Below are 27,615 nucleotides of genomic sequence, written 5' to 3'. Positions count from 1 at the left end.
AATGTGAGCTATTGTCATCATTTACTGCAGGCCTACTATGTAGCTGGCACCCTCAGGAGAGGAAGGTACAAAAGTGAAAACAAAGCCTAGGTCCTGCTCCCAAGGAATTTGAAGCTTTGTTGGATATCTGAATCAGATTCTTTGCTCCTGTCCCTCCATTCAAGTTGAGCCTTGAAGGATGGATCAGATTTGAGCAAATGGGGATGGCAGATGTGGATGGAGGGGAGGAGGGGCCTGGAGGTTTGTATAAAGCCAGGTAAGCAAAGCCTGGGAGATGGGAATGCATTTTGTGTTTATGGGGAAAACTGCAAGTATTTTAATCCAGCTTCATGTGAGAACGTCTTAAAGAGGTCGATTTTGCCATCCTTATTTCAAAGATGAGGAATTAAGAGGTCCAGAAAGGTCCAGCAACCGGCCAAGATCACAATGCTAGGAATGGATGGGGCAGGAATTCAAACCCAGGGAAGCAGATTTCAGATCTGTGCCCCACACCTCTTGCAGGAATTAGTTCCCAGGCAGTGAAACTCTTCAAAGCCAATCTCAGCTGCCTGAAATTCAACAGTAGAGAGCTGGCTCTCAGCCCCTTTACCGGCTCCCTTCTTTTCTCCCAGCCTCACCCTGCCACCCCCATTTCCCTCCCTTACCCTGGGGCCTTACTCTTTTCCCCAAACCTGCTTTGCCACAATTCCTTCCAGGTTCAGTTGTCTGTAAAATGGGGATAATAATAGTACCTGGCTCAAAGCAGTGTTGTGAGGGCCAGAGGAGATGCTCAGGGTAAAGTGCTTACAGCCCAGCATATGGTAGATTCTCAGTAAATATTAGCCAACATCATCACCACTGTCATTTTAGTAATGTCTCTGATGGCCTGTGAAATAGGCTGACTGGTAGCATTATCTGTATTTGATGATTGAGGAAACTGAGGTTAAGGGTGGAGTAGCAGTTGTCCAGGGTCACTCAGCTAGGAAGTAGATTTCAACTTAATCGGGGCTTCTCCACTGACCTGATTTCAGAGTTCATTAACTTCTGCTATTCTTTTCTAGGCAGATGAGTGAATCACAATCAAAACATATTAATTACCCACCTACCTTCTTCTACATCCCAAGCCAGGCCCTAGATGCTGAGGGGCATTCAAAGAGAGATCTGACCTAGACTTTTGAGGGAGCTTAGAACCTAACTGATAAACAAGGTATGAAAACAAAGCCTTTTGTTTGTTTGTTTGTTTTTGGTCAGGGCTGGTCCGGCACATGGGGCCAGTGCCCTACTCCTTTGAGCCACAAGCGCTGCCCAAAAAACAAAGCCTTTTTTGTTGAGGCAGAATACACTAAGGGTCTAAAGAGGCCAAGAGGTACTCTGGCTGAGAGAGGAAGCAGGCAGGGAAGACTTCCTGGAGGAGGTGAGGTTTAAGTTGAGCCTCAAAGGATCAGTGAGATATGAAGGCTAGAGTAAAGGGGTCTAAGCACTGGAAGGGGTCTAAGTGCTGCCAACTCTGGAGGCTTCTCTTGAACCAGAGTCTGTTCTGAAAGTTTTTTTTTTTTTTTGTAGAGACGGAGTCTCACTGTACCACCCTCGGGTAGAGTGCCGTGGCATCACACGGCTCACAGCAACCTCTAACTCTTGGGCTCACGCGATTCTCTTGCCTCAGTCTCCCAAGCAGCTGGGACTACAGGCACCCGCCACAACGCCCGGCTATTTTTTTGTTGCAGTTTGGCCGGGGCTGGGTTTGAACCCGCCACCCTCAGCATATGGGGCCGGCGCCCTACTCACTGAGCCACAGGCGCCGCCCTGTTCTGAAAGTTTTATACGCATTATTCCATGAGATTTCACCATCATTCCATGAGGTAAATGTTATTTGGATGAGAAAATCAAGGCTCATAGAGTTTATAAAACTTGCCTGGGTCACACAGCTAGAAAAGTGGCAGGGGCTGGGTGTAAATCTTGGGCTGTTGGTTCAAACAAAGCCTGGCGGCTCTCAATCATGCACTGTTGCCACTTTGTCAACGAATGCTCTGATATGGTATTAAGATTGATTTGATATGATATTAAGCTGTGGACTGACTCTGGAGGGCTTTGAGTCCCAAGGCTGAGACTTGCATGGAAATCACACAGTAACTGGCAGAGCTGGAATCTAGCAGCAGCTTCCAGCAGTTGTGCTACTTACGGCCCAAGGTCACTTCTCTGAGACTCTCCACTGGAAAGATGAGACATGTAAATGGATTATCAGCAATGAAGGTTTTTGAATGAGGCAGGCTCTTGTGACAAAATGATTGTTGAGGAGAAACTGGGAGATGTTCAAATATTTACTGAGTGTTGGGTCCTAGGAATAAACTGTGAAGAGGGCAGAGTTCTGCACTCTGGACCCTCACCCCTGCTGTATTTGTAAGGGGCAGGGCACCACCTTGGTAGTGTGGGGGAGGAACATTTTACTGTAACAAACAGGAGCACTGAGCTGGGCTGTTCCAGATTGGACTGCCAGGTCTTGAATCAGGAAATCTTCATGATCTTGGGCAAGTTAGCCAGCCTCTCAGACTCTCCCTCTTTACCACCAGGGTCGTCGTCCTCTTCCCAGGATTGTTGGAATAAATTAAATAAAAGAACACAAGTAATGATCTGGCAGGGTGCTTGCATACACCGAATAATTAGTTTTCCCTAGGAAGAGGTATAAATGTTAGGCTCCGCCGTAACCTCCCCTCCCCCACCAAGAAAGGGAACAGGTTCCCGGCCTTCATTTTAGCAAGAGGAGGTATATAAATGCACATGTGCTAACTAAACACCAAAGCAAAGTAACAAAAGGTTCTGTGGCCTGGGGAATGCGCTGCTGGGTCTGAGTCTGTTTCCCCGGACCCCCAGGGAACCTGGGCCCAGTTCTCAGCGCATCTGCTCTGCCCTGACCGCCTCTGCACTATACATACTGGAACCACCCACATCTTACTTTCCCAGGCTGCTAGCGCCTGGGGACGCTTGCCAACATTGACAGCAGGTGTGGCGGCCCCTTTAAGGAGTGAAGCCCGAGTAGCAATAGACGCCTGGGGAACAATCCTTTCCGGGGGGTGGAGCCTGTACAAGTTGCAACAGCCAACTGAAGCGCTGCATTTTCCGCGGGAGATCTGAATTTCGCGGCACGCAGTTTGGCGCTAAAAAAAAAAAAAAAAAAAGAAGAAGAAAAAGAGGCAGAGAAAGCCTCGGAGACTAGATAGCGCGCCGAGAGGGAGCCGGTGCATTCGAGACCTCCTCCCTCATCCGAGCACACCCGTGGCGCCTCTGAGCTTGCAGACACGCCGGAGACCCCTCCCCAGGGCGGGCCAGACTCCAGCCACCAAGGCTGCGGGGGCGTGGGACCATCCCAAGTGGCGGCCGCCCTCGGGGCGGGACACCCCCTGGCAGTGCCGCCACCGCAGCCACTGGGCTATATCTAAGCGGCGATCTCCAAGCGCTGCACAGCTAGGCCCCGGGCCAGGAGGGGAGGGTCCGGCCTTACCCCGCAGACGACCATTGGAGGCTTCCCCGGGCCTCCGTGCCATGCCGCGGGCCGTGTGAGCTAGCTGCTGCAGGCTTCGGAGCCCGCAGGTGCCCGCGGGCGCGCCTGGCCAGGTCGGGGAGGGGGCCCCGTACCCGCCATGCTGCGAGGCCCTCGGGTCCTGGTACCGGCTGGTGGGCAGCCCCCCAAGGGGTTGCCCTCGATGAGCCCCACCGAGCTGTGGTCGCCCGGCCTCAGCAGCCCCCAGCTCTGCCCGACCACCACCACCACCTACTACACCGCGCTGTACCGGCAGACTGTGCCTCCCGCAGCGGCGCCGGGCACCTGCCTCGACGCCACACCCCACGGACCAGAGAGTCAAGTTGTGCGATGCGTGCCGGCAGGCCGGCTGCCGGTAATGCTGGGAACTTCTACTGCATCCCCCTATGCTTTTCCGGGTATGGGAAGGGAGGGAGGGGCGCCTGACATCCAGTTCTAATGAAGCAGGTAGAGTTTTAATGAGGGGGAAAAGGGGCTTTCAGTTTCCAAAACAACCTACTCCCCTCCCCCCCCCATCTGAGTAGACGATCCCTTCACGTTCAAACTTTGGATAAAATAATCTCATCCACTGTAATGGAGTGGAATGAGCACTGGATTGTGAGTCTGGATACCCAATCCACTATCCGCAGTGCCCTATGTGACCTGGGGAAGTCCATGTAGCCAACACTGCTGTCATTCATTCATTCACTCATTCCTTGTTTGGGCACCTGCTATTATCCAGGCACAGAGATTGGCCTGGGGATACTGTGGGACTTTAAGACAGAAATGGTTCTAGTGGGTTTCTCAGGTTCAGTCTGGCTTGGACAGACTCCAAATAACCAATTCCTCCCAGAGTATCTATCTGCCCCAAGTCCTATCCCAGCCCAGTTTCCTTTCCAGACGGCCAGTAGCAAATACACATGTGAGCAGTCTCCTCGGATTCTGTTCAGATTGACTGTTTCCTCCTCAAGCCCCCCAGGCCTGTTACCAGAGAGGCCCCAGAATGTGGTGGTACCAGGCTGCCTACCTTGGCGCGGGGTGTGTTTTATGGGAGTGGAATTCTTGGAGCCCAGATGAACCGAAACCACGTTAGGGTGGGGGTGGAGTGAGAAAAGCCCTAGGGGACTGGGGGTGGGAAGGCTGGGGAACCTGGTTTCTGGTCCTTACTCTGCCACTAATTCACTCTGTGTGTCCTACAATAAAGCTTGGTCCAGTCTGGGCCTCAGTTTCCTCTTGAAAATGCATGTGTGCATGGGGTGGCTGTAGGGCTAGCTCATCTTGGTCACTTCCAGCTCCAAGTCTTAGGTTTTGGAACCAGTCTCCAGGGCAGGGAGATGGGAGTATTGCTGGTTTGCTTAGTTGTGGATGTGCTGAATAAGTTTGGGTACATGGATAAGACCACCTCTCCCTCTCCCCCACCTCAGAGGCATCTAGTCAGGTCTGTGCCTCTCAGCAGCACGGGATCCTCAGGCTTTTCTGGATGCAGGCAAAGCCCTCACACTATGCCTCTGGAATCAGGCTTTGCCCATGTTGGAAGCTTTAACCTTCCCGGAGACCTTCCTGCACATTATTTCCAAGTAGTGGGGCAGTAGCAGGAGTGCGCTTATCCCCAGTTTACGGGTCAACCAATCAAGGATAACTGCGACTGATTTTTAAAGCCTAAAACCTTTTTGTAGCTTGTAAAGTGGATAGCATTAGCAATTCCATGTTATGGAGGAAACTGAGGCTCAGAGAGGTTATGTGACCTAAGGTCAGACAGGGAGATGGGATGCAGTGCCTGACCCACAAGGCAAGTGGTCAGTAGTCTTTTCCCTGTGCAGACTTGACTTTCCCCAATACCAACTGACTTAGGAGCTGGGTAGCCCTAGGAAAGAGGGCTCAGGTGCTGGGCCCAGCCTCTCCTCTGGCCTGCTGCTTCCAGACGTGAAGTTTCAGTAACAGCTGTGGGTTTGAACTGCTTTGAACCCTCCCAGAGGAGCTCGAGTGCATCTGTTAAAACCTCCCTCCCAGAGGAGCTCAGTGATCTTAGCAAGAATGGCTCTCTTTTACTCAATGTATCTTGTGTGCCAGGCACTGCTTGGCACCCTTCACATTCATTATCTTGGTCAAGATGTCCAGGATGGGACATCTTGCATATGAGAAAACTGAGCAGACATATGAAGTCACTTGCCCAGGTCACAAGCAAAGAAGTGGGGGAGTCTTCCTCTACTGGACTCAGAATCTAGTAGAGACTCTGAGGCTCAGAGTCCCCTCTCCTGTCAGTCTCAGATGCCCAAGGCCCATCCTGTGGACAGACCTGCCCTCTGCTTACTCATTTTACAAGGGTGTGGCCTGGAGCAGCCCCAAACCCAACCCTGGGTGTGGCTGCTTGGTTTGTGGTCAGGCTGCAAAGTGCAGGGTGAGCAGGATTTGTTGGGGAGCTGCTGTTAAAGGGAACTCAGGCACTGTTCAGGGACAGCAACCACGTTCAATGGCAGAGTGGAGGCCAGAACCCATGTCTCCTCTCTCCCTATGCAGTACTCTTCCTACCAGCTTTTGGGGAAAGCTCAAGTAATGATCCTTTTTTGAGTCCCTGCTCTGGCCAGGCAGGTTGCATTATTCTGTTTCATCCCTGCAAGAAGCTGCAAAGATAGTGCGATTCAGCTTTCCTTTCCTTTCCTTTAATTTGTCTATATTTTCCAAATTTCCTCTGGGAACCACGAAAGAAAAGACACAGAGTCTCAAGCTGTTGCCCTGGGTAGAGCCATGGAGTTACAGCTCACAGCAACCTCAAACTCGTGGGCTTAAGCGATTCTTTCATCTCAGCCTCCCAAGTAGTTGGGACTACAGGCGTCCACCACCAACGCCCAGCTGTATTTTTTGTTGCAGTTGTCATTGTTGTTTTAGCTGGCCCAGGTTCAAACCCGCCACCCTCGGTGTATGTGGCCAGGGCCCTTCCCACTGACCTATGGGTACCGCCAAGAAAAGACACATTTTAATGAACAACTCACTAAAATGTCAGGTCAGATGAGGAAATGTAGGCTCAGAATCCCAGCTGCCCAGCTGGCAGAGGTTGGAGCTTAAGAGACCTGGTCCCCTCTCTGCCTGACCTTGGGCAATTCACTTCTTCTCTGAGCCCCCAGGTTCCTCACCTTGTCACCTCTAAGGGGGTTGTGCCTGGGGAGCATTGACCCATTCCCCTTCTGGGGCTGCCTAAGGAAGAGGCTGTGCTCTTCTCCCTAGGGGTTGGCAGGGTGGAGTTGAATCCTAACAAGCCTTTAAGATCCAGCCAAAGGGACTGACTAAGAGGGTCCAGGTTAGAGCCAGCTGGCCTCGGTGTAGCCACAGACCTTTGCTCTCCTCGACCCATCACTGTCTCTCTTCTGTTCACCCTTGAACTTTCTCCTTCAAGGAGAGACTGTGCCCCAGTGTTTTAGTGCTAGCAGCTCCCCTGTGGGAGCACTGTCTGTAGATAGAGCCCTTTGTTGCGGTCTCATTGAGTCCTCTGCAGAGGTGAAGAGGATTATCCCCATTGTACAGGTGGCTCAAGAGGTCAACTGACTTCCCCTTGATCCTTATCCTCTGCGCAGGTGTCGGGAGGCACCCTTAGGGACACACTTCACTGCTTAGGAATTCTGGAAGCAAAGGATAGGGTGAGGGAGAGTGAGAAAAGGGAGAGGGCTGTGTGTGTGTCTAGTGATGGGGGTAAGTGGGCTTAGCCAGGCATTGGCCTCAATTCCAGCAAATCCTGGGGTAAAGATGTGTGTGGAGGGTGAGGATGTGTGTAGGGGAATGGAGCTGAGGCAGTCTGGTACATGGCTTTGGAGTCAGACAGATCTGGGTGCAAGTCCTGGCTCTGCCCTTTGTGTGACCTTGGGCATGCTAGTTAATCTTCCTGAGTCTCCACTTCTTGTGTGCCAAGGCAGATTGCCAATGCTGACTTTGCAGGACTGTTATGTGCATGTGATAGGCCCAGCACAGGTATTCAGTTCAAGGTCCTTCCCAGGTAGTGAGGTTCTTCCTGGTGTGTTCTGGTGGAGAGGTGGGTGTGGCTGGGGAGGCAAGTGATTTGGCCTTTTTAGTGACAGAGTGGGGCTAGATCCCTAGAATCTAGGATTTCACTAGTTGAGAGGAAAAGGAAAAGGAATATTCAAGAGAGATCTTCAGAGGTGTGAATAGGGAGGTGTTTGGATCTAAGTGTGGGTAGGGGCAGAGAAGAGGAGTATTCATTCAGGATCCTCAAACCAAGGAGGAATCAGTCCAGGAAGACTTCTTGGAGGCGGCAGTAGTGGAGGGAGGGGAATTGACAGCAGGAAGAGCTATCGCCATCCCTCAACACCTGTCAGCCCAGCTGTGCTAAGCAGCGGTTAGCAGTCTCAGCCCTGCCAAGCATGACCTCACCACCAAGTGTTGAAATAGGCCTCTCTGGCCCAGCGCCCATAGCACAGTGGTTATGGCACCAGCCACATACACCAAGGGTGGCAGGTTCAAACCCGGCCCAGGCCAGCTAAACAACTGCAACAAAAAAATAGATGGGCATTGTGGTGGGTGCCTGTAGTCCCAGCTATTTGGGAGGCTGAGGCAAGAGAATCGCTTAAGTCCAAGAGTTGAGGTTGTTGTGACCTGTGATGCCATCGCCCTCTACAGAGGGTGACACAGTGAGACTCTGTCTAAAACAAAAAATAAATGAAATACAAAAATGAAATAGGCCTCTCTGTCTAAGCCAGGGTAGGGGTGTCTGGGGGATAGGGGAAGAGGGAAGGGGTTCAACAATGTCCAGAGGGTGTCAAGGAATATCTGAGATTGGATTTTAGGGAAGGGACTCTGCACTCTCTGAATACCTAGTGTGTGCTGAGCAACCTTGAATCCTTACAATAAATAGTTCCTTGAAGTAGCTATTTTCTGCCCCATTTTATAGAAGAGGAAACTGAGGCTCCTAGATGTGAAGCATTTCCCTAGGTCACACAGTGAGCTGGCAGAGGAGGTACATCCAAGCCCAGTTCTTGACCTGTGCCCTAGTGCCCTAGCCCTGCCCTGCCCTCACCGGGAGAGAGGCCCTTTCCAGGCCAGTGCAACTCTGGGCCTAATTGGGGCCGGGTGGTGATGGGTGGAGAGAAGCAGATGGGTCTGTGGTTTGATTTCCCCAGCAGGTGTTTCCCAAGCTTGGCGGGAACAGGGAGGGGGAGGGGGTCCTCAGCTGCTTGTCCTTAAGACACAGGGGAAGGATTCATTGTCTGCCCCACTCAGCATAGAGGCATAGAAAGAATGGCAAATGGGGTCTATTCAGGAGGCCCTGGGGCCCTTGAGCTGGAGCCCAAACATAGGAGTGGGGGATGTTTGCACTGCTTCCCAATGTGGGCACCTCCCTGAAGTGTGGCACCGAGCCAGGAAGTCCCCTGAGTCTGGGTGGATGCCTGGCCCCACCCTGATAAGGGCCAGCTGTGGGGCTGTGATGGGCACAGGTCTGGCTGGGCCAGCTGCTTCAGTAGGGAGCCTTTCCCCAGCCTGATGTAGCTTGGATTCCACCCACTACTGCTTCCTCCCCTATCCTCCTACAGACTTTGGGGGGAGCCTTGTAGAGCAGCTTGGGAGCCTGTTGTTAAGGAACCCTTAGCCTTTGGCCAGAATGGCTTTGGTAGAGTCTCGAACGCCTGGGCCTCAGACCATGGGAGGATTTTTTTTTTGATTTTGTTTTTTTGAGACAGTCTTGTTCTATTATTAGGCTGGAGTGCAGGATCACGATCTTAGCTCAGTATACCGTCGAACTTCTGGTCTCAAGTGATCCTCCCACCTCAGCCTCCTGAGTAGCTGAGACTACAGGCATCTGCCACTGCACCCAGATCAAGTTTTCTTTGCTCCTCAGAAAGTAGGACTTCCTCCCCCACTTCTCAGGTCACTGATATTTCCTTACCAAGTACAGCAGCATTGCACCAGGCCTGGCAATAAACTGAAGCACAGTACTCAGCCCTACTGTGAAACTAATTTATGGCTTTCACATGAAAGCTATAACCCAGTTATAACCTAAGAATAGGGGAAAGAGGGGAGAGGGGGGCGGAGGGAGAGTGATTGGTGGGATTACACCTGTGGTGCATCTTACAAGGGTATATGTGAAACTTAGTAAATGTAGAATGTAAATGTCTTAACACAATAACTAAGAAAATGCCAGGAAGGCTATGTTAACCAGGGTGATGAAAATGTGTTGAACTGTTTATAAAACCAGTGCATGGTGCCCCATGATCGTATTAATGTACACAGTTAGGATCTAATACTAATGAAAAAAAAAAAAGAAAGAAAGAAAAAAAAATAAAATAAACTGAAGCACAGGTGGCTGTCGGGGGGCCTCAGTGCTTTGGCCCCAGGTCAGGGAAAGGATAAAGGAAGAATGATTTTCAAACTCTGCCTCTCTCTCCCTTCTCTCTCTCAGGCCAAAAGGAAGCTGGATCTAGAGGGGATCGGGAGGCCTGCAATTCCTGAATTCCGAACTCCCAAGGGCAAGTGCATCAGAATGGATGGCCTTCCTAGCCCCAAAAGTAAGCAGTGCTAATGATGCCTCTGGGGGTGGGAGGTAGGGTAGAAGGGAGCAGCCCTGCCCAAGCCATCAGGAGTAATATTTCTATCACTTTCTGGTTTACAAGCTTCCTTGGCATCCTCTCACTTGATCCTTTCAGGTAAGTAGGACTGTCCCCCTTTTATGGATGAGGCAACTTAAGACGCAGCCTGAGTGAGTTGCCCAGTCACACAGCTAGTAAGCAGAATCCAGCACCACATACTGACATGTGCGTCTCGCACTACTACCACGGGGTACACCGCTCTCATCATTTCAACGTGGTGGCCAGTGTTCTATTCGTGAGCTTACTAGTTTTAAAAAGTTTTCACATTTAGGGCCATGTCAGTGGCCCATACCTCTAATCCTAGCACTCTGGGAGGCGGGTGGATTGCTTGGGCTCAGGAGTTTGAGATCAGCCTAAGCTAGAGCAGGACCCTGTCTCTACGAAAAATAGAAAAAACTAGCCAAGCATGGTGATGCACTCCTGTAGTCCCAGAAGCTCAGGAGGCTGAGGCAAGAGGATTGCTCAAGCCCCAGAGTTTGTGGTTGCTGTGAGCTATGATGACGCCATGGCACCCTACCTAGGGTGATAGAGTGAGACTCTGTTTCAAAAGAAAGAAAAAGTTTTCACATTTAATTCAATGTGAACTTTTCTAAAAGACAAAATCCAGCTCAGAGGAGCAGGGGCTAACCAAGGGCTTTCTCCCTCGTGCAGGTAGAGGTAAATAAGTGATTCAAAGGGAAGTGAAGCTTGGGTTAATCCAGACTGTGCCACCTCAGAGGTGTTTAAGATCCAGAGGCTGGCCAGGTGGTGCCCTCCTAAAGCTCTGTTTCCAGTCAATATCCTGGTTAAGAGAGTGTAAGCAACTGAGTTTGGTAGGAACACTAGTTTTGGGGGTTGGAGACAAAATGAAGAAGGCTCTGCCCCAACCTAACTGGTCACTCCTGTGAACCTTAGTTGTTTCATCTATAAAAGGAGATAAAGCTAGGTCAGGAATGGCAAGGATTCCTCTCCATTTCATTGGTAGAGGCTGCCAGATCACTGTAGAAGGATCCTAAGACCCACAATGGCCAGTGGAAAAAAGTACACTGATCAATTCGTGGTGTCTGCCATGGGTGTAAAACCTGACAAAGCAGCTTGTATGCTGAATGCTTGCCATCTATGTGTTAAGGGAATCTAAAGTTTTCCCTTTCAGGAATCTGAGACTCTTTAAAACTCAGGTTCCAGTAGTATTTGGCCACCAACTTGCTATATGCCTCGGAAGTCACTTGATTGCAAAAGTCTCATTGTGGTTTAAGATGCTGCAGCTGAGATGGGGTCTTGCAACATCAACCTCATTGAGAAAGGGACCTTCATCATGAACTTACCCTGCTGGACTAATTTCTTCCCAGAGAATCAGTGGACTGAACATGAAAAATCAAGTGTGGGCTAGGCGCCCATAGCTCATTGGTTAAGGGTGCTGGCCACATGCATCTGGGGTGGCAGGTTCGAACCTGGCCAGGGTCTGCTAAACAACAATGACAACTGCCACAAAAAATAGCCAGGCGTTGTGGTGGGCACCTGTAGTCCCAGCTACTTGGGAGGCTGAGGCAAGAGAATCTCTTAAATCCAAGAGTTGGAGGTTGCTGTGAGCTGTGATGTCACAGCACTCTACTATGAGAGACTCTACTACTTGAGACTCAGTCTCCAAAAGAAAAAGTAAAAGCAAGGCGGCGCCTGTGGCTCAGTCGGTAAGGCGCCGGCCCCATATACCGAGGGTGGCAGGTTCAAACCTGGTCCCGGCTGAACTGCAACCAAAAAATAGCTGGGCGTTGTGGCGGGTGCCTGTAGTCTCAGCTCCTCGGGAGGCTGAGGCAAGAGAATCACTTAAGCCCAGGAGTTGGAGGTTGCTGTGAGCTGTGTGATGCCATGGCACTCTACCCAGGGCCATAAAGTGAGACTCTGTCTCTACAAAAAAAAAAAAAAAAAAAAGTAAAAGCAAATGTGCGTCTATAAAAATGTTCTTGAGTCCAAACTGGTCATTTTCTCCCTGCTCTAATTCCAAATTTCTGATCTATAATTAGCAGGATAGGGTAAGAAGCCAAACTGCCCACATTTGAATTCCAGATTTGCCACTTTCTGGTTGAGTGAGTTGAGCAAGTTACACCTGGCTGTGCCTCAGTATTCTCATCTGTAAAATGGGGATAATTGTACACTCACCTTATAGGGTGTTAAACTTGTTAGTATATGGAAAGCACTTAGAACCATGACCTACACACGGTAAGCGTAGTTATATTATAGTTGTGTGTGGTGATGTGGCTCCCCTAAGCTGTGGTGGTGATATCGTGACTCCCCTGCCTCACAGTGCTCTGTAAACTGGAAAGTGGATGATGAAAGCCCGTGAAAGGTGGAACTCGGTGGGTCCAGGTCAGTGAAAGAAGTTCCAGGGACTGTCCCGCCCTGAGTTGTGACTGGGTCCCTTTCTTCCTCAGCCCCCAAGTCCCCTGGGGAGAAGACTCGGTATGACACATCGCTGGGGCTGCTTACCAAGAAATTCATTTACCTCCTGAGTGAGTCCGAGGATGGGGTCCTTGACCTGAACTGGGCTGCTGAGGTGCTGGACGTACAGAAGCGGCGTATCTATGACATCACCAATGTGCTGGAGGGCATCCAGCTCATCCGCAAGAAGGCCAAGAACAACATCCAGTGGGTGTGAGTGCCTGGGCAGGCCAGTGGCACCATCCAATGGGCATTTGTGCCGTGGGCGGAGCCAGGGGCAACAGCCAGTGGCTGTGACTGTCGGTGCGGGGCTGAGAGCGACATCCTATAGGCTTAGTGCTGGAAGTAGAGTGGGTGATTTTATGGAGGGGTGGAAGACAAACACAGGATGGAGAAAGTTGTAGTAGAGGAAAAGGCTTAAGAGGACCTTAGATTCTTCCTCTTGAGTCAGGGGTCCCAAGATCCCCTCTTAGCATAGGAAAGTCCCCTGGGAGCTAAGTAGGAGTAACCCAGATCCTTTCCAGCTCGGAAAGGATCCAGCCTCTCCCCACTCCTACAGGGCCTTAACAGCAGACTTGCAGCCCCTGGCATGAACCCTAAGAGAAGCCAGGCAGGGGAGTCAGACCTGAAATCACTCCAGTTCCCTGCCATCTAAAAGGGGCTGGGGCATAGGGATGGACAGAGTTGAGAGTCCCCTAGAAGTGGGGTTCAGGTCTTGACTGGTTTCTTCTCCCTAGCTCTACCCCCAAACCTCAGGACCAATCTCTGACAGCTCCCTGGGGGCTAAGCATGACCACTAAATGAGGGGACACCCTCAAAGACCATTTGAATGGCCTCATCCTGGAGTCTCACCCACACCATCTGTTCAGCTCTGCACAGCAGCCCTAGGGTTGAGGTCCCTGCATGTGGACTGAGCCTGACACTGGGGGGTTTCCCTGTTCCCAGAGGCAGGGGAATATTTGAAGACCCCACCCGACCCGGGAAGCAGCAGCAGCTGAGGCAGGAGCTGAAGGAGCTGATGAGCATGGAGCAAGCCTTGGACCAGCTCATCCAGAGCTGCTCTCTGAACTTCAAGCACCTGACTGAGGACAAGGCCAACAAGAGATATCCTCCTTGGTGGGGGCAAGGGGTCAGGGAGCCGGGTCCTTGCATGTTTATATCCATCCTGGGTGGATGCAGTACTTCCCTGTCGGGACTAAATCCCACTCAGTGGTTAGCACCTCTGTTCCTTCCTTAATATATTTTCCTTTCAAATCTATTTAGGTTACATTCTCATTAAAAATGAGCCAAGCAGATGTGTTTAAATCTGTAAAATGGAGAAAAAAAGAAATAATGAGCTACCACTTTAAGATAGCCATTGCTCCTTAACTATATATAGGGTGTGTGTTATTTATTTATTTGTTTGTTTACTTATTTATTTTTTTTTGTAGAGACAGAGTCACTTTATGGCCCTCAGTAGAGTGCCGTGGCCTCACACAGCTCACAGCAACCTCCAGCTCATGGGCTTAAGCGATTCTCTTGCCTCAGCCTCCTGAGCAGCTGGGACTACAGGCGCCCGCCACAATGCCCGGCTATTTTTTGGTTGCAGTTCAGCCGGGGCCGGGTTTGAACCCGTCACCCTCGGTATATGGGGCCGGTGCCTTACCGACTGAGCCACAGGCGCCGCCCTGTTTATTTATTTTTTTGAGACAGAGCCTCAAGCTGTCGCCCTGGGTAAAGTGCTATGGCATCACAGCTCACAGCAACCTCCAACTCCTGGGCTCAAGTGATTCTCTTGCCTCTGCCTCCCAAGTAGCTGGGACTACAGGTGCCCGCCACAACACCCGGCTATTTTTTGGTTGTAGTTGTCATCGTTGTTTGGCAGGCCCAGGCTGGATTCAAACCCTTCAGCTCTGGTGTATGTGACTGGCGCCTTAGCCCTTTGAGCTACAGGTGCCGAGCCAATTTATTTGTTTTTGAGACAAAGTCTCATTTTGTTGCCCTTGGTAGAATGCTATGGTGTCATAGCTAATAGCAATCTCAAACTCTTGGGCTCATGTGATCCTCTTGTCTCAGCTTTCAGAATAAGCTGGGACTACAGGTGCCCATAACAAGGCTTGGCTAGGTTTTCTTTTCTTTTTTTTTTTTTTTTAAATAGGGACTGGTCTTGCATTGCTCAGGCTGGTCTTGAACTTCTGAGCCTTGGCTTCCCAGAGTGCTGGGATTATAGGTATGAACCACTGTGCCTGGCCAAGTGTGTTATATAACTACAGTTGAACAACTCCGGTAGGCTGAGGCAGGTGGATTGCCTGAGCACAGGAGAGCAAGCCCAGCCTGAGCAAGAATGAGACCCTGTTTCTAAAAAAAATAGCTGGGTGTTATGGCAGGCGTCTGTAGTCCCAGGTACTTAGGAGGCTGAGACAAGAGAATCGCTTGAAGCGAAGAGTCTTAGGTTACTGTGAGCTATGAGGCCATGGCATTCTACTGAGGGCAACAAAGTCAGACTCTGTCTCAAATAAATAAAAAAAATAAATAAATACAGTTGAACATGACATTTTTTATTCTGCTTTTACCGTAGACATTTTTCTATTGTTACCTATCTTTTATAAATAATCTCTTGGTTGACCCACATGTAATTGCTGATATTTGACCACATTTTTTTTTTTTTTTGTAGAGACAGAGTGTTACTTTATGGCCCTTGCTAGAGTGCCGTGGCATCACACAGCTCACAGCAACTTCCAACTCCTGGGCTCAAGCGATTCTCTTGGCTCAGTCTCCCAAGTAGCTGGGACTACAGGCGCCCACCACAACACCCGGCTATTTTTCATTGTTGTTGTTGTTGCAGTTCGGCTGGGGCAGTGTTTGAACATGCCACCCTCAGTATATGGGGCTGGCACCTTACCACTGAGCCACAGGCGCCACCCTATTTGACCACATTTTACCTGCAAACAAGTGATTTCATTATGGTTCAACTCACATTTAATAGGTTGAGGCTGTCCTACTCAGACTGCACTCTGGTTTGTTGATAAGGCCTCAGATGGATATTTAGATCGAGATAATGCTTTTATAAGCAACAAGGAGAGGACTACCTTCATATATAGAACTTTTTCACATTTCTTCACTTATGTTCTTAGTTTGGATTCCCAGAATTGAAATAGTAAGGTCAAAGAGCTTGGACTTTACTAAGGTTCTTTTGTTCATTCCCAAATTATTTTGTGTCTAATTGGGTTTTGGATCTGACCTTGTATTTTTGGAAAGATGCTAGGCATTGTCAGAAGCATAAACAAATAAAACAAATATTCCTGCCTTCTTAAAGCTAATCTAATTTGAGAGATGAAGCCTTCACATACAAAACTGCTGCTAGGTAGCATTTTTTAAATGATTTATGTCTTCATTTGCTTTCTAAAGGGATCCAGGGTTAGTTTATAATATTAAAAGGATAGGTTACAGATGTCAGTTATTTCTAAGATGCACATGGAGTCAGGACGTGATGTTCAGAGCCTTAGGAGAGGTAGGTGAAGGCCATGCCTGGCAGGCTAGGGGTTTGAACTTTGACCAGTCACTTTTCTTGACTCTCCTGCTCCTACACTGGCCTACGTGACTTACCAGGATATCCGCGCTGTTGGCAACTTTAAGGAGCAGACGGTGATTGCTGTCAAAGCCCCTCCACAGACCAGACTGGAAGTGCCCGAGAAGCCTGAGGTGAGAGGGGAAGTACTTGGTGAAAAGCCAGGTTGGGAGAGTCCCAGGCAGCTCTGTAGACAGTGTTCCTGGCCATGCCAAACTCCAGGCTTCCTGGGTCTGTTCTGGTATCCATGGCAATATTGGTGGCCTTAAAAAATAGTAATAGTAATATTGGTGGCCTTCAAGCTTGGGCAGAAATGTCAGAAGCTGGAAAAAACAAAATGGAGACTGAGTACTGGCCTGAGAAAATCTGTTTCTGGACTCCTGTATCCCACCAGCCTTGGGTTCCTGTGTGCACACACACATCCCTACACACAATGATGTTAGTGCTCACAAAAATCCTTTCATGCTGACCATGCTGTCCGAGATGAAAGTTCAACATTATTTATTTTTTTTTTTAGACAGAGTCACTCTATCACCCTGGGTAGAGTGCCATTGTGTCATCATAGCTCACAACAACCTCAAACTCCTGGGTTCAAGTGATCCTCTTGCCTCAGCCTCCCCAGTCGCTGGGACTACAGGCACCACACCTGATATCACCACACCTGGCTAGTTTTTCTATTTTTAGTAGAGATGGGGTCTCACTCTTGCTCATTCAAGGCTGGTCTTGAACTCCTGAGCTCAAGCGACCCACCCACCTCGCCCGCCTAGAGTGCTAAGATTATAGTTGTGAGCCACTGTGCCTGGTCAAGTTCAAAATTCTTAACATTCCCTATGAGACCTTCAGTGCTCTGACCTCAGCTGACCTTCACAGCCTCCTCTTGCCCCATCTACCTTTGCTTCAGGCACACTGACCGGTCTGCAGTTTGCCCATCACTTTGAGCTCATTCCTAGTAGAAGACCTTCACGCACGTTCTCTCCAGCTGAGATGCTCTTCCCTCTCTCTGCCTGGTTTATTAGCTATTCATCCTATGGGTCTTAACTTGAATGTCATTTTCTCAAGAAAACCTCTGATCACCCCCAGATCTCATAACCACCTGTGCTTTTCCACTGCTAATCTTTTTTTTTTTTTTGCTGGGGTTGGGTTTGAACCTGCCACCTCCCTCCGGTATATGGGGCTGGCGCCCTACTCACTGAGCCACAGGTGCCGCCCCTCCACTGCTAATCTTCATTTGCTGTATTTAGTGTGATTACGTACGTGATCTATTAACAGTGTAAGCTTCATAAAAGATTTTTCTGCTCACCTTGTATCCTGAGCCCAGGGCACATGATAAGGGCTCAAGAAATAATTTGTTTAAAGCAGGAACTGGGGCTGCAGAGATAATTAAGTCCCTCCTATCCCTTGGAGGCGTTCAGGACCCAGTGAGAAAAAGACCCACAGCAAATAGTGGCTGAAGATGTGCTCTGAGAGCACAGAATAGAGGAAGCACGGGCTGCGGGCCACATGAGGCGGTGTGATTGCATTTGTTCCCGTTTTGTTTTTTCACTTCAAAATAAGATATGTGCAGTGTGCATAGTTTTTTTTTAAACTATAGTCCTGCCCTCTAACCGTCTGAGGGACAACGAACTGGCTCCCTGTTTAAAAAGTTTGAGGACCCCTGGATGGTGACAGTCAAACTGGGTCTTAAAGAAGGAATAGAATTTTTGCTAGGTGCATGAACAGTGGAGTGAATACTTTGAATGTGTGCTGGGATAGCACGTGTGTGGACAGTTGTGGCTTAATTTGCAGGTATGTGGTAGGGAAGAGGCAGGGGTGGGAAGGCCGAATATCAGGATTCTTGGTTACAAGTAGAAAGCCAAGTCCAACTGGATTTAGGGGTGGTGGGAACCAAGTGACAAGTCCAAGGGTGGGGGTGAGAGAGAGATTTGGAGATTGGAGGCAAGACTGGCTGTAGGTGCTTGAACTGTGTCTTAGGGTCGGTCTCACACTCCATCTCCCATTCTACTTTTCTCCATACTGACTATCCATTTCCAAACGAGCCCTCCCATTGCAGTGACAGAGTGAGCTTTTTTGCTACCAGCTCAACAATCCCAGTGGGAAGGAGCTTCCTTTTCCTACAAGTCCATCAAAAGTTCTGGGCCTAAGGCTGCTTGGGTCAACCTGAGCCACATGCCATCCCGAGCCACTCATGTCACTCTGACTTTCTTGGCTGCATCACAAGTCATCTGCTGGAGTTGGGGAAGGGTGCGGCCCTCAAATTGCATGACCTAGGAGTGCGGGAAGAGTGGTTTCTCAAAGGAACATCAAGGTGTTCTCCCTAAAAGAAGAGGTCTTGGGGCCAGACAGCGGAGTCCACCTGGAACAGGCCTCTGCCCAGCTCAGGGGTTGGGCTTCCACACATGGACGGCAGTAGCCACCCATGTCCATCTACACACTAACCCGCAGGTCAGTGTTCAGCTGCCCAGAGCCATGACCTGGCTTTTCTTCCTCCTCCAGGAGAACCTGCAGATTTATCTCAAGAGCACCCAAGGGCCCATTGAAGTCTACCTGTGCCCAGAGGAGCAGGAGCCGGACAGCCCTGCCAAGGAGCCCCTCCCCTCCACCGCCACCCTCAGCCCTGACTCTGCCCAGCCCAGCAGCAGCACCCACCCTAGGATGATGGAACCCAGAGCATCCTCAGGTAGGGCCCCCGACACGAGGTGGGGAGAGCCATTGGCCTAAGTGTTCTCTTCCATGTCGATATGTATTAGATGCCTACTGTCTACCTAGCAGGGGTACATTCATCCTTCTCACACTTTATACTTTATAAAGCCTTACTGGGGAGGCTGATGATGCTGTGGGGCAGAGGAGGGCCTGAATTTGAATCCCAGATCTTCCACTTACCAGCTATGGGAACTTGGACAAGTTACTTCACCTCTTTGCTTCAATTTCCTCATCTATAGGTTGGGCATAGTAAGTAATAGTATGTAACTCATAGGTTGTGAGGATTGATGAGTTAACACGAGTAAAGCACTTGGAACAGTGCCTGACAATAATGGTTAGCTACCATTGTCATTATTACCGCCATGGCACTAGTATAATACTGTGACAACTTTAACAACTGCTAACAGCAAAGCTCCAGCATTCTGTAAATCTAGAATAGATGGAAACTATGTTTTCTGAGGAGGACTCAAAACTTTCTTAGGCTATAATAACTAATATTTGAATTATGTGCACCAGGTATATTCATGATCATATTACTCCTTACAGCAATTTTTTTTTTTTTGCGACAGCATCTCACTCTATCACCCTTGGTAGAGTGCCATGGGGTCATAGCTCATAAGAACCTCAAACTCAGGCCAAGCATGGTGGCTCATGCCTGTAATCCCAGCACTCTGGGAGGCCAAGGCAGGTGCATCGCCTGAGCTAGAGTGAGACCCTGTCTCTAAAAATAGCTGGGCATTGTGGTGGGCACCTGTAGTCCCAGCTACTTGGGAAGCTGAGGCAAGAGAATTGCTTGAGCCCAGGAGTCTGAGGTTGTTGTGAGCTGTGATACTACTGTTCTCTACCCTGGGTGACAAAGTGAGACTGTCTCAACAACAATAAAAAAAAGAACCTCAAACTCCTGGGCTCGAGCAATCCTCTTGCCTCAGTCTCCTGAGTAGCTGGGACTACTGATGCCCACCTCAAAGCCCAGCTAGTTTTTTTTTTTTTTGTTTTTGGTTTTTGGCCGGGGCTAGGTTTGAACCCGCCACCTCTGGCATATGGGACCGGTGCCCTACACCTTGAGCCATAGGCGCTGCCCCCAGCTAGTTTTTCTACTTTTTTTTTGATACAGAGCCTCAAGCTGTCACCCTGGGTAGAGTGCCATGGCATCACAGCTCACAGCAACCTCCAACTCTTGGGCTTAAGTGATTCTCCTGCCTCTGCCTCCCAAGTAGCTGGGATTACAGGCTCCTTCCAGAACATCCAGCTATGTTTTTGGTTGCAGCCATCATTGTTGTTTGGCGGGCCCAGGCTGGATTCGAACCCGCCAGCTAAGGTGTATGTGGCTGTTGCCTTAGCCGCTTGAGCCACAGGTGCCAAGCCATAGTTTTTCTACTTTTAGTAGAGATAGGGATCTCACTCTTGCTCAGGCTGGTCTTGAACTCCTGAGCTCAAGCAATCCACCAGCCTTGGCCTCCCAGAGTGCTAGGATTACAGGCATGAGCCAATGTGCCCAGCCCTGGTTTTTATGTTTTTAAAGAATTGTTGGGGGGGCAGCGCCTGTGGCTCAGTCAGTAAGGCGCTGGCCCCATATACCGAGGGTGGCGGGTTCAAACCCGGCCCCGGCCAAACTGCAACCAAAAAATAGCCGGGCATTGTGGCGGGAGCCTGTAGTCCCAGCTACTCGGGAGGCTCAGGCAAGAGAATCGCTTAAGCCCAGGAGTTGGAGGTTGCTGTGAGCTGTGTGAGGCCACGGCACTCTACCGAGGGCCATAAAGTGAGACTGTCTCTACAAAAAAAAAAAAGAATTGTTGGGGGAAAGAAAAAGAAGGTGATTGTATGACAAGTGTCCCATAAAGCCTAAAATACTGTCCAGCCCTTTACAGAAGTTTGCTGACCTCTAATCTAATGCCATCCTTCTTTTTTTTTTGTAGAGACAGAGTCTCACTTTATGGCCCTTGGTAGAGTGCCGTGGCCTCACACAGCTCACAGCAACCTCCAACTCCTGGGCTTAAGCGATTCTCTTGCCTCAGCCTCCCAAGTAGCTGGGACTACAGGCGCCCGCCACAACACCCGGCTATTTTTTGGTTGCAGTTTGGCCGGGGCCGGGTTTGAACCCGTCACCCTCGGTATATGGGGCCGGCGCCTTACCGACTGAGCCATCCTTCTTTTTACACATGAATAAACAGGCTCAGAGAGGACAAGCAGCTTCCGTAAGGTCACACAGCAAATTGGTGGCAGGGCTGGGACAAGAGCCCAGACTCCTAACTCTTCTCTCAGAACCTCTCCTGTGTCTGTCAGCCTCACCCAGAAAGCAGGGCTTCTCCCTGTGCCAGCCATCTGTCCCTCTGGGCACCTCCCTAGTGCCTATCTCCCATCCCAGACCTGTGCCCCACCCTTTTGCTCCCCCTCTTGCTCTGCCTCTTCACTGAACTGTCAGTATGTGCACAGGTCTCCACAGTTAGAACCACTTGCACTTCAGCTGTCCTCTGAAATCTGGGCAGAGGTAGCAGGTCCACAGCGTAAGCAAGGGTGAAGGTTTTACCTCAGTTTTACAGATGAAGAGCCTGAGACCCAGGCAGGAGTAGAAGCTTACAGAACAGTCAATGGGGCCAGCTGTCATGCCACGGCTGTCCCCTCCACCCTCGCCATGTGGCCTAGTGTCATCTCTGCTGAAGGGAGCAGGGGGACATTTTCCTGAAGGTGTACATACACATTCCATTTTCTGGCCTGAAGCAGAGTCATTTTGGGGTCTGAGCACTAGAGGCCTGGTCCATAGCAGAGGCCACTGCCGTCCTGGCATCACCAGTGGAATTGTTAACCCTTTGCAGCCTTGGTTTTCTTCATCCGTAATGGAAGGGGTTTGAACAAGGGTCACCTTTAACGTCCCTCTAGGTTCTGACATTTGGAGGTAACTGTTGGCATAGGATTTGAAATTGGGAGACTTGCGTTCAAGGTTGTACCTCATCTCTTAGTGACTTGGTGACTGTGGCAAGTCACGTTAACCTCCCTAAGCCTCAGGTCCTGCATCTGTAAAAGAGGGACACTTGGGAGGTGCCTGTGGCTCAACGGGTAGGGCGCTGGTCCCATATGCCGGAGGTGGCGGGTTCAAACCCAGACCCGGCCAAAAAAAAAAAAAGAGGGACACTTAGGGGCGGCGCCTGTGGCTCAAGGAGTAGGGCGCCCGTCCCATATGCCGGAGATGGCGGGTTCAAACCTAGCCCCAGCCAAAAACCAAAAAAAAAAACAAAAACAAAAAGAGGGACACTTAAAATTTCTTCACACATGTCGAGTGGGTTATGGGAGATAATACAGAATGAATGTGATTTAATTTATTTATTTATTGAGACAGAGTCTTAGTCTTAGTGTCACATAGAGTGCTGTGGCCTCATAGCTCACAGCAACCTCAAACTCTTGGGCTCAATCAATCTTTCCTCAGCCTCCCAAGTAGTTGGGACTACAGGTGCCCATCACTATGCCGGTTATTTTTAGAGATGGGGTCTCACTCTTGCTTAGGTTAGTCTCTATCTCCTGAGCGCAGGCAGTCCACCGACCCTGGCCTCCCAGAGTGCTGGGATTACACTGTGCCTGGCGTGATTTTTAAAAAGCTGATGTGAACTATTGCACCAGTGCCAAATCTAACATCATGAAGCTTTTGTTGTTCAGTGTTTTCTTCTAAGAGATTTGTAGTTTCAGGTCTTACATTTAGGTCTTAGATTCATTTTGAATTAATTTTTATATATGGTCTTTGGTAAAGGTCCAACTTCATTCTTTTGCATGTGGATGTCCAGTTTTCTCAGCACCATTTATTGAAAGGACTTTCCTTTTTTTTTTTTTTTTTGCGACAAAGTGTCACTGTGTCGCCCTCAGTAGAGTGCCGTGACGTCACAGCTCACAGCAACCTCAAACTCTTGGGCTTAAGCGATTCTCTTGCCTCAGCCTCCCAAGTAGCTGGGACTACAGGCGCCTGCCACAATGCCTGGCTATTTTTTGGTGGTAGTTGTTATTATTGTTTGATAGGCCCTGTCTGGGTTTGAACCTGCCAGCTCCCATGTATGTAGTTGGCACCCTAGCTGCTGAGCTACAGGTGCCCAGCTGAAAGGACTGTCCTTTAAGGGAGATGCATTTTTTTTTTTTTTTTTAATTTCAGTGTGCTTGTTCATGTTTGTTTGAAGTACTCCTTTTTTGTTGATTTTCCTCTTTCTCCTGCGGTGCTGGCTGTTTTTGATGTTGTTGGTAGAGACGGGGTCTTACTCTGGCTGACTGCTGCTCATATGGGTTTTGAACCTCTGAGCTCAGGCAATCCACCCACCTCGGCCTCCCACAGCACTGGGACTACAGGCGTGAGCCACCACACCCGGCCAAGGGAGATGCTTTTTAAAGATACTAGTTATTAGCTTATGCCTGCGTGTTGATGAGAATGATCTAGTCGAGTGAGAGAAGTGGATGATAAACGAAAAAGAGGAAACTATTTCAGGGATAGGGTCCTTGAAGGTGAAAAGACACAGAGGTGAGTTGGAGGGATGTAGAGGCTGGAGGTGGATTTTGAGAGCAGGACGTTTACCCCCTGTAAGAGGAGAGGTGGGAGGATGAGGAAGGTTGCTGGAGTCAGTGCTGGAAAAGGGAGGTGTCCCTGTGCTGTTAGTATGGGGCAGGCTGAGGAGAGAGAAGGGTGCACAGAAGGCTAGAAATATGTTCTTGTGTGCTGAGGCCAAACTTCAGCTCCAGAGGGGTTTGGGTGCCAAGGCCACGTATGACTCTTATCTATTTGTTTTCAGCACCCCAGCAGATCCCACCGCCACCACCACTGCCTCCACCACTGCCATCCCTCGTCCCCTTGGAGGCCACTGACAGTATGCCAGAGCTGCCACACCCACTCCTGCAGCAAACAGAGGACCAGTTCCTGTCCCCAACCGCAGCGTGCAGCTCCCCTCTGATCAGCTTCTCCCCACCCTTGGACCAGGATGACTACCTGTGGGGCCTGGATGGGGGTGAGGGCATCAGCGACCTCTTTGACTCCTATGACCTTGGGGACTTATTGATTAACTGAGTGACCCTGTCTACCCCAACAGCCTTGCCCCTGTCTCTACCTCCTCACAGACAGACTGGCAGTCTTCTGCCCACACAGGGCACTGGACACTAGGTGCTGTCCTCAGGGTATGACGTCTCCTTTCCCGACTCCCTGCCAACAGAAGCTGTCTGGGGAGAAGTGGAAGATATGGGTGAGGAGTCTATCACGGGTTGGGTCCTGTCCTTCCTAACAAAAGCTGGGCCAGGGAAGGCCTCTTTAGTCTTCTGACCTCTGATCGCTCACTGAAGGACTAGATGAGGTGACCAGGTCCAGGGAAGGGCCCTACTACCTCCTTTTGAGGGGTAATTAGGACCCTCAATTTACCAAGCACTTAATGCCTTTGTATTTATTTCAGATTGAGTTTTGTTTGTCCTCCCTGAGTTTTAGCAGGGAGATTATTCTAGTTTTTAGTGAGACTGCTCCTCAGGTCTATGGGCACCTATCATTGTTGTGGTCCCAGGGCCAGCCTGGGCTTCCAGGGGCCCAGGCCAACACTCCCTGTATCCCTGGGAGTTAGTCTCTGAGGGCCGCCCAGTCTGCCTGATGCTAACTAATTGCACTTAGGCCTCCTGATTTGAGAAACTCCTGTCCCAGAGATGGTTCTAGGGAACAATTCCAGGTCAGGCAGGTCTGAGGCTCCTGTGGAATTCCTTAGTTCTCCCACCTCTTAGAACATAAAAATGATCTTTCTGGGCAATCAGCAGAATTGGAACGCAGGGCCGTTTTACATCGAGGACCTGGAGGCAGAGGCAGCTCCATCTTACAGAAGGGTGAGATTAAAACAAGAAACTGTCGAATGCTTCCCCCTATAGTTGCTGGCATCATCCTCTGCTTCCCTGGGAGGATTTTTTTTGCCATGTTTGTTGAGGGGGATGATTCTTTAAGGGCCTCCCCTTGCCCCCAGCTCTCACTCAGACCCAAGGACAGAGGTGACCAGCGCTTGGTGGCATGTTTGCTCCTTTTGTCACTAGAATGCTGAAGAGGTAGGTGATAGGGAAGGATCTTTGTGGCAGACCAGACCTTAGCAGCTACTGGGGAGATGGATTCATGTGACCTATGAGGTTTGGGGGTCTTGAAAAGATCTTTCAGTTTCACCCTATCCGCCCAGTGGCTTCAACATGCCACATGACACCTTCGACCCTTCCCTACCTAGATTTGGATTTGGATGCTGTGGGCTGAGCCAACACTGTACCTTCTGGAAAGAGGCAGCAGGGAGCTACGTTTCCTCGGGGTCTCAGCTGGGTAGCACTTTCCCCCCTAAAGTTTGTAGCATTACGTTCGTTTAAGATACGAAGTTGGCTTTGTTGGGTTGCCCCTGAGCTGACTGGTATCTGAAGGTTGGGAGGTGTGCTTGTGTAGAGGTGGGGCCCAGTGTGAACTCATGTCACTAAGGATGTTTGCTCACCTTCCTGGGCTCTCAGGTTAGCCCCCTCCCAGGCACAGTCAGCAGGTCACAGCTACCCTGCTCTGTAAACAGGTAGCCCTGTTTTTGTACACTTTACAGAAATGGCTTTTGTCTCCCCTCCCCAGATACTCACAGGAGACTCATTAGAAGCCCATGTTGAAGTCCTGGGACCACCTTGGCCCTCGGGTGGGGACTGGGGTGCTGCATGGGACCTTGGTCAGGCAGCTGGACCTGGAGACAGCATTGCTACTCTCGGGTCTCCTCTGGGATGCCATGTAGCAATGTGCCATCTCTGAGGACAGAGATGTTTGACTCCCCTGCCTTGGGCTCTGTCTGGAGGTTTCTCATAGAGCTAAATTGGAGAAAAGGGTGAAGACCTTTTTCATCTGTGGAACCCACTGGGGACGAATTTAACACTGGTGTCTGGCTGGAATTCAGGCACTCTCCCAAATGCCCATCCACAGGGATAGACAGAGGGGCTGCCCTCGGGCCCATGGCCTGTGTCCTGAGTGGCCACCTCTGTCCCCTCTGTGCCGTCCCTTCCACATCGGGCCTGGTCAAGGGGCTGGTCCTCCCCTTGACCAGGCCCGATGGTCAGCCTCAGACTTGGTGTGGAAAACAAGCTCTTGCCTCTTCCTTGCCAGTGGCACTTGAAACCTCTCAAGTTCCATAGAGTGTTTTCAGGATGCTATTTGAACTGGTATTTCCTTTAGGGGCCAGGTAAGCTGTAAAACCATGGCAGGAAACTAGTTTTTTGTTTGTTTGTTTTTTTGTTGCAGTTTTTGGCCGGGGCCGGGTTTGAACCTGCCACCTCTGGCATATGGGGCCTACTCCTTGAGCCACAGGTGCCTCCCAGGAGTCTAGTTTTAATTTTTGGGGGGGAGACAGAGTCTCACTATGTCGCCCTCGGTTGAGTGCCGTGGCCTCAGCTCACAACAACCTCAAACTCTTGGGCTCAAGCGATTCTCTTGCCTCAGCATCCTAAGTAGCTGGGACTACAGGCGCCCATCACAACGCCCGGCTATTTTTTTTGTTGTAGTTGTCGTTGTTTAGCAGGCCTGGGCCGAATTTGAACCCGCCAGCCTCGGTGTATGTGGCTAGCTCCCTAACCACTGGACTATAGGCACCGAGCCAAGTTTTAATTTTCTGCCTGGAAATTTCCTAGCCCTACCAGCAGTCCCTGATTTACCCATGTCCCCAGGGACATCAAGGCTCAAGGGCTTCAGGGAACCCAGCAGAATTAGTCAGCAAAATTGAAGACTCCAAGAGACTTCCTTTTTTTTTTTTTTTTTTTGTAGAGACAGAGTCTCACTGTACCGCCCTCAGGTAGAGTGCCGTGGCGTCACAAGGCTCACAGCAACCTCTAACTCTTGGGCTTACGCGATTCTCTTGCCTCAGTCTCCTGGAGACTTCCTTTTTAAAAAAATTTTTTTTATTTTTTATGAGACAGACTCACTATCACCCTGGGTAGAGTGACTTGGTGTCATAGCTCACAGCAGCCTCAAACTCTTGGGCTCAAGTGATCCTCTTGCCTCAGCCTCTTGGGCCAGAAGTATCCCTTTTCTGTAGAAGTCCTGTCGGCCAGCTGACAGAGCTAGAGGGAAGAAGAGGGACGTGGTGAAGCTCATAAAACTGGCTTGAGGATGGTTCTGACTTTGTTTTCCCTCCCCCAGTGTTTTCAGCCTCCCTTCTGCACCGTGTTTAGAGCTTTAGTGAGTGAGTTTGGGTGCTTCAGCATCTGAATGCTGTGTGGCTTAGCGAATTTGAAGTGAAAGCCTTTTGGGGTTGTTTGGAAGCAGCTTTCTGGTTCTTGTCATTGTATACTGAGGTCCCCACCTCATCCTGGGACTCCCATTCTGGGTTCTCCCACGAGAACCCTCAAAGACCATGGTGGCCACAGCTTGGCCAGCCTGCTGTCTCCAGGGTAACATGAAGAAGCCTTGTATGTGGCACATTTGTCTGGAGGGTGAGCTGGGCCAGAGGGAAACTGGTCCCTGTGCTGGGACTCTGTACGGGTCATTTTTCCCTGGCTGGGTCTTGCCTTGATCTTGCCTCCTCAATGAGCACCATGTACGCCTCCTCGTGTTGTGATAGTTGGGCATTAAATTACAACTCTGGATGTCTTATCTTTATTGTGCTTTCTGAAGTTCATTTCCAACTGTGGGTCTGGTCCCCCCAGGCTGAGGGCTGGGGGCTGTCCTGGCCAATGCCATAGCACATTTTATCCAGCTGATTTCCTCCCAGAAACAAACAGCCTCCTTTCCCCACACTGGCTAATTACCATGCCTGAATTCTTACCATTAAACCTGGAAGGAGGTTGGAGAACATTCTCCTCAGTAAAGTACCACAAGAATGGAAAAGCAAGTATCCAATGTGCTCAGAATCAATATGAAACCAGGCAGGGGTCCTCAA

The 27,615-nt window shown here is 50.0% G+C and overlaps 1 protein-coding gene across 1 annotated transcript; it reads left to right on the top strand.

The window, feature by feature from the left end:
* The first annotated feature begins 3,215 nt into the window (after nucleotides 1-3,215).
* E2F2 (E2F transcription factor 2) lies at nucleotides 3,216-26,485 on the top strand. The gene is made up of 7 exons (XM_053577347.1): nucleotides 3,216-3,869; nucleotides 9,897-10,002; nucleotides 12,492-12,705; nucleotides 13,444-13,603; nucleotides 16,066-16,179; nucleotides 18,539-18,722; nucleotides 23,506-26,485. Exons 1-7 carry the CDS (start codon nucleotides 3,615-3,617, stop codon nucleotides 23,775-23,777), a joined length of 1,305 nt encoding a protein of 434 aa, XP_053433322.1. The 5' UTR covers nucleotides 3,216-3,614; the 3' UTR covers nucleotides 23,778-26,485.
* Nucleotides 26,486-27,615: the final 1,130 nt, after the last annotated feature.

The sequence above is a fragment of the Nycticebus coucang genome, chromosome 22 (assembly GCF_027406575.1).
Source record: "Nycticebus coucang isolate mNycCou1 chromosome 22, mNycCou1.pri, whole genome shotgun sequence".
Classification (NCBI taxonomy): Eukaryota; Metazoa; Chordata; class Mammalia; order Primates; family Lorisidae; genus Nycticebus; species Nycticebus coucang.
Note: the sequence above shows the minus strand (reverse complement) of the source record. Positions and strands in the feature narration are given on the sequence as shown.

What these genes read in the sequence shown, in the direction of transcription:
- E2F2 (XM_053577347.1), top strand. Translation starts at nt 3,615, where the DNA reads ATGCTGCGAGGCCCTCGGGTCCTGGTACCGGCTGGTGGGCAGCCCCCC. An exon ending in TGCCGGCAGGCCGGCTGCCG is followed by an intron (nt 3,870 to 9,896) that starts GTAATGCTGGGA and finishes TCTCTCTCTCAG; the next exon opens with GCCAAAAGGAAGCTGGATCT. An exon ending in TGGCCTTCCTAGCCCCAAAA is followed by an intron (nt 10,003 to 12,491) that starts GTAAGCAGTGCT and finishes TTTCTTCCTCAG; the next exon opens with CCCCCAAGTCCCCTGGGGAG.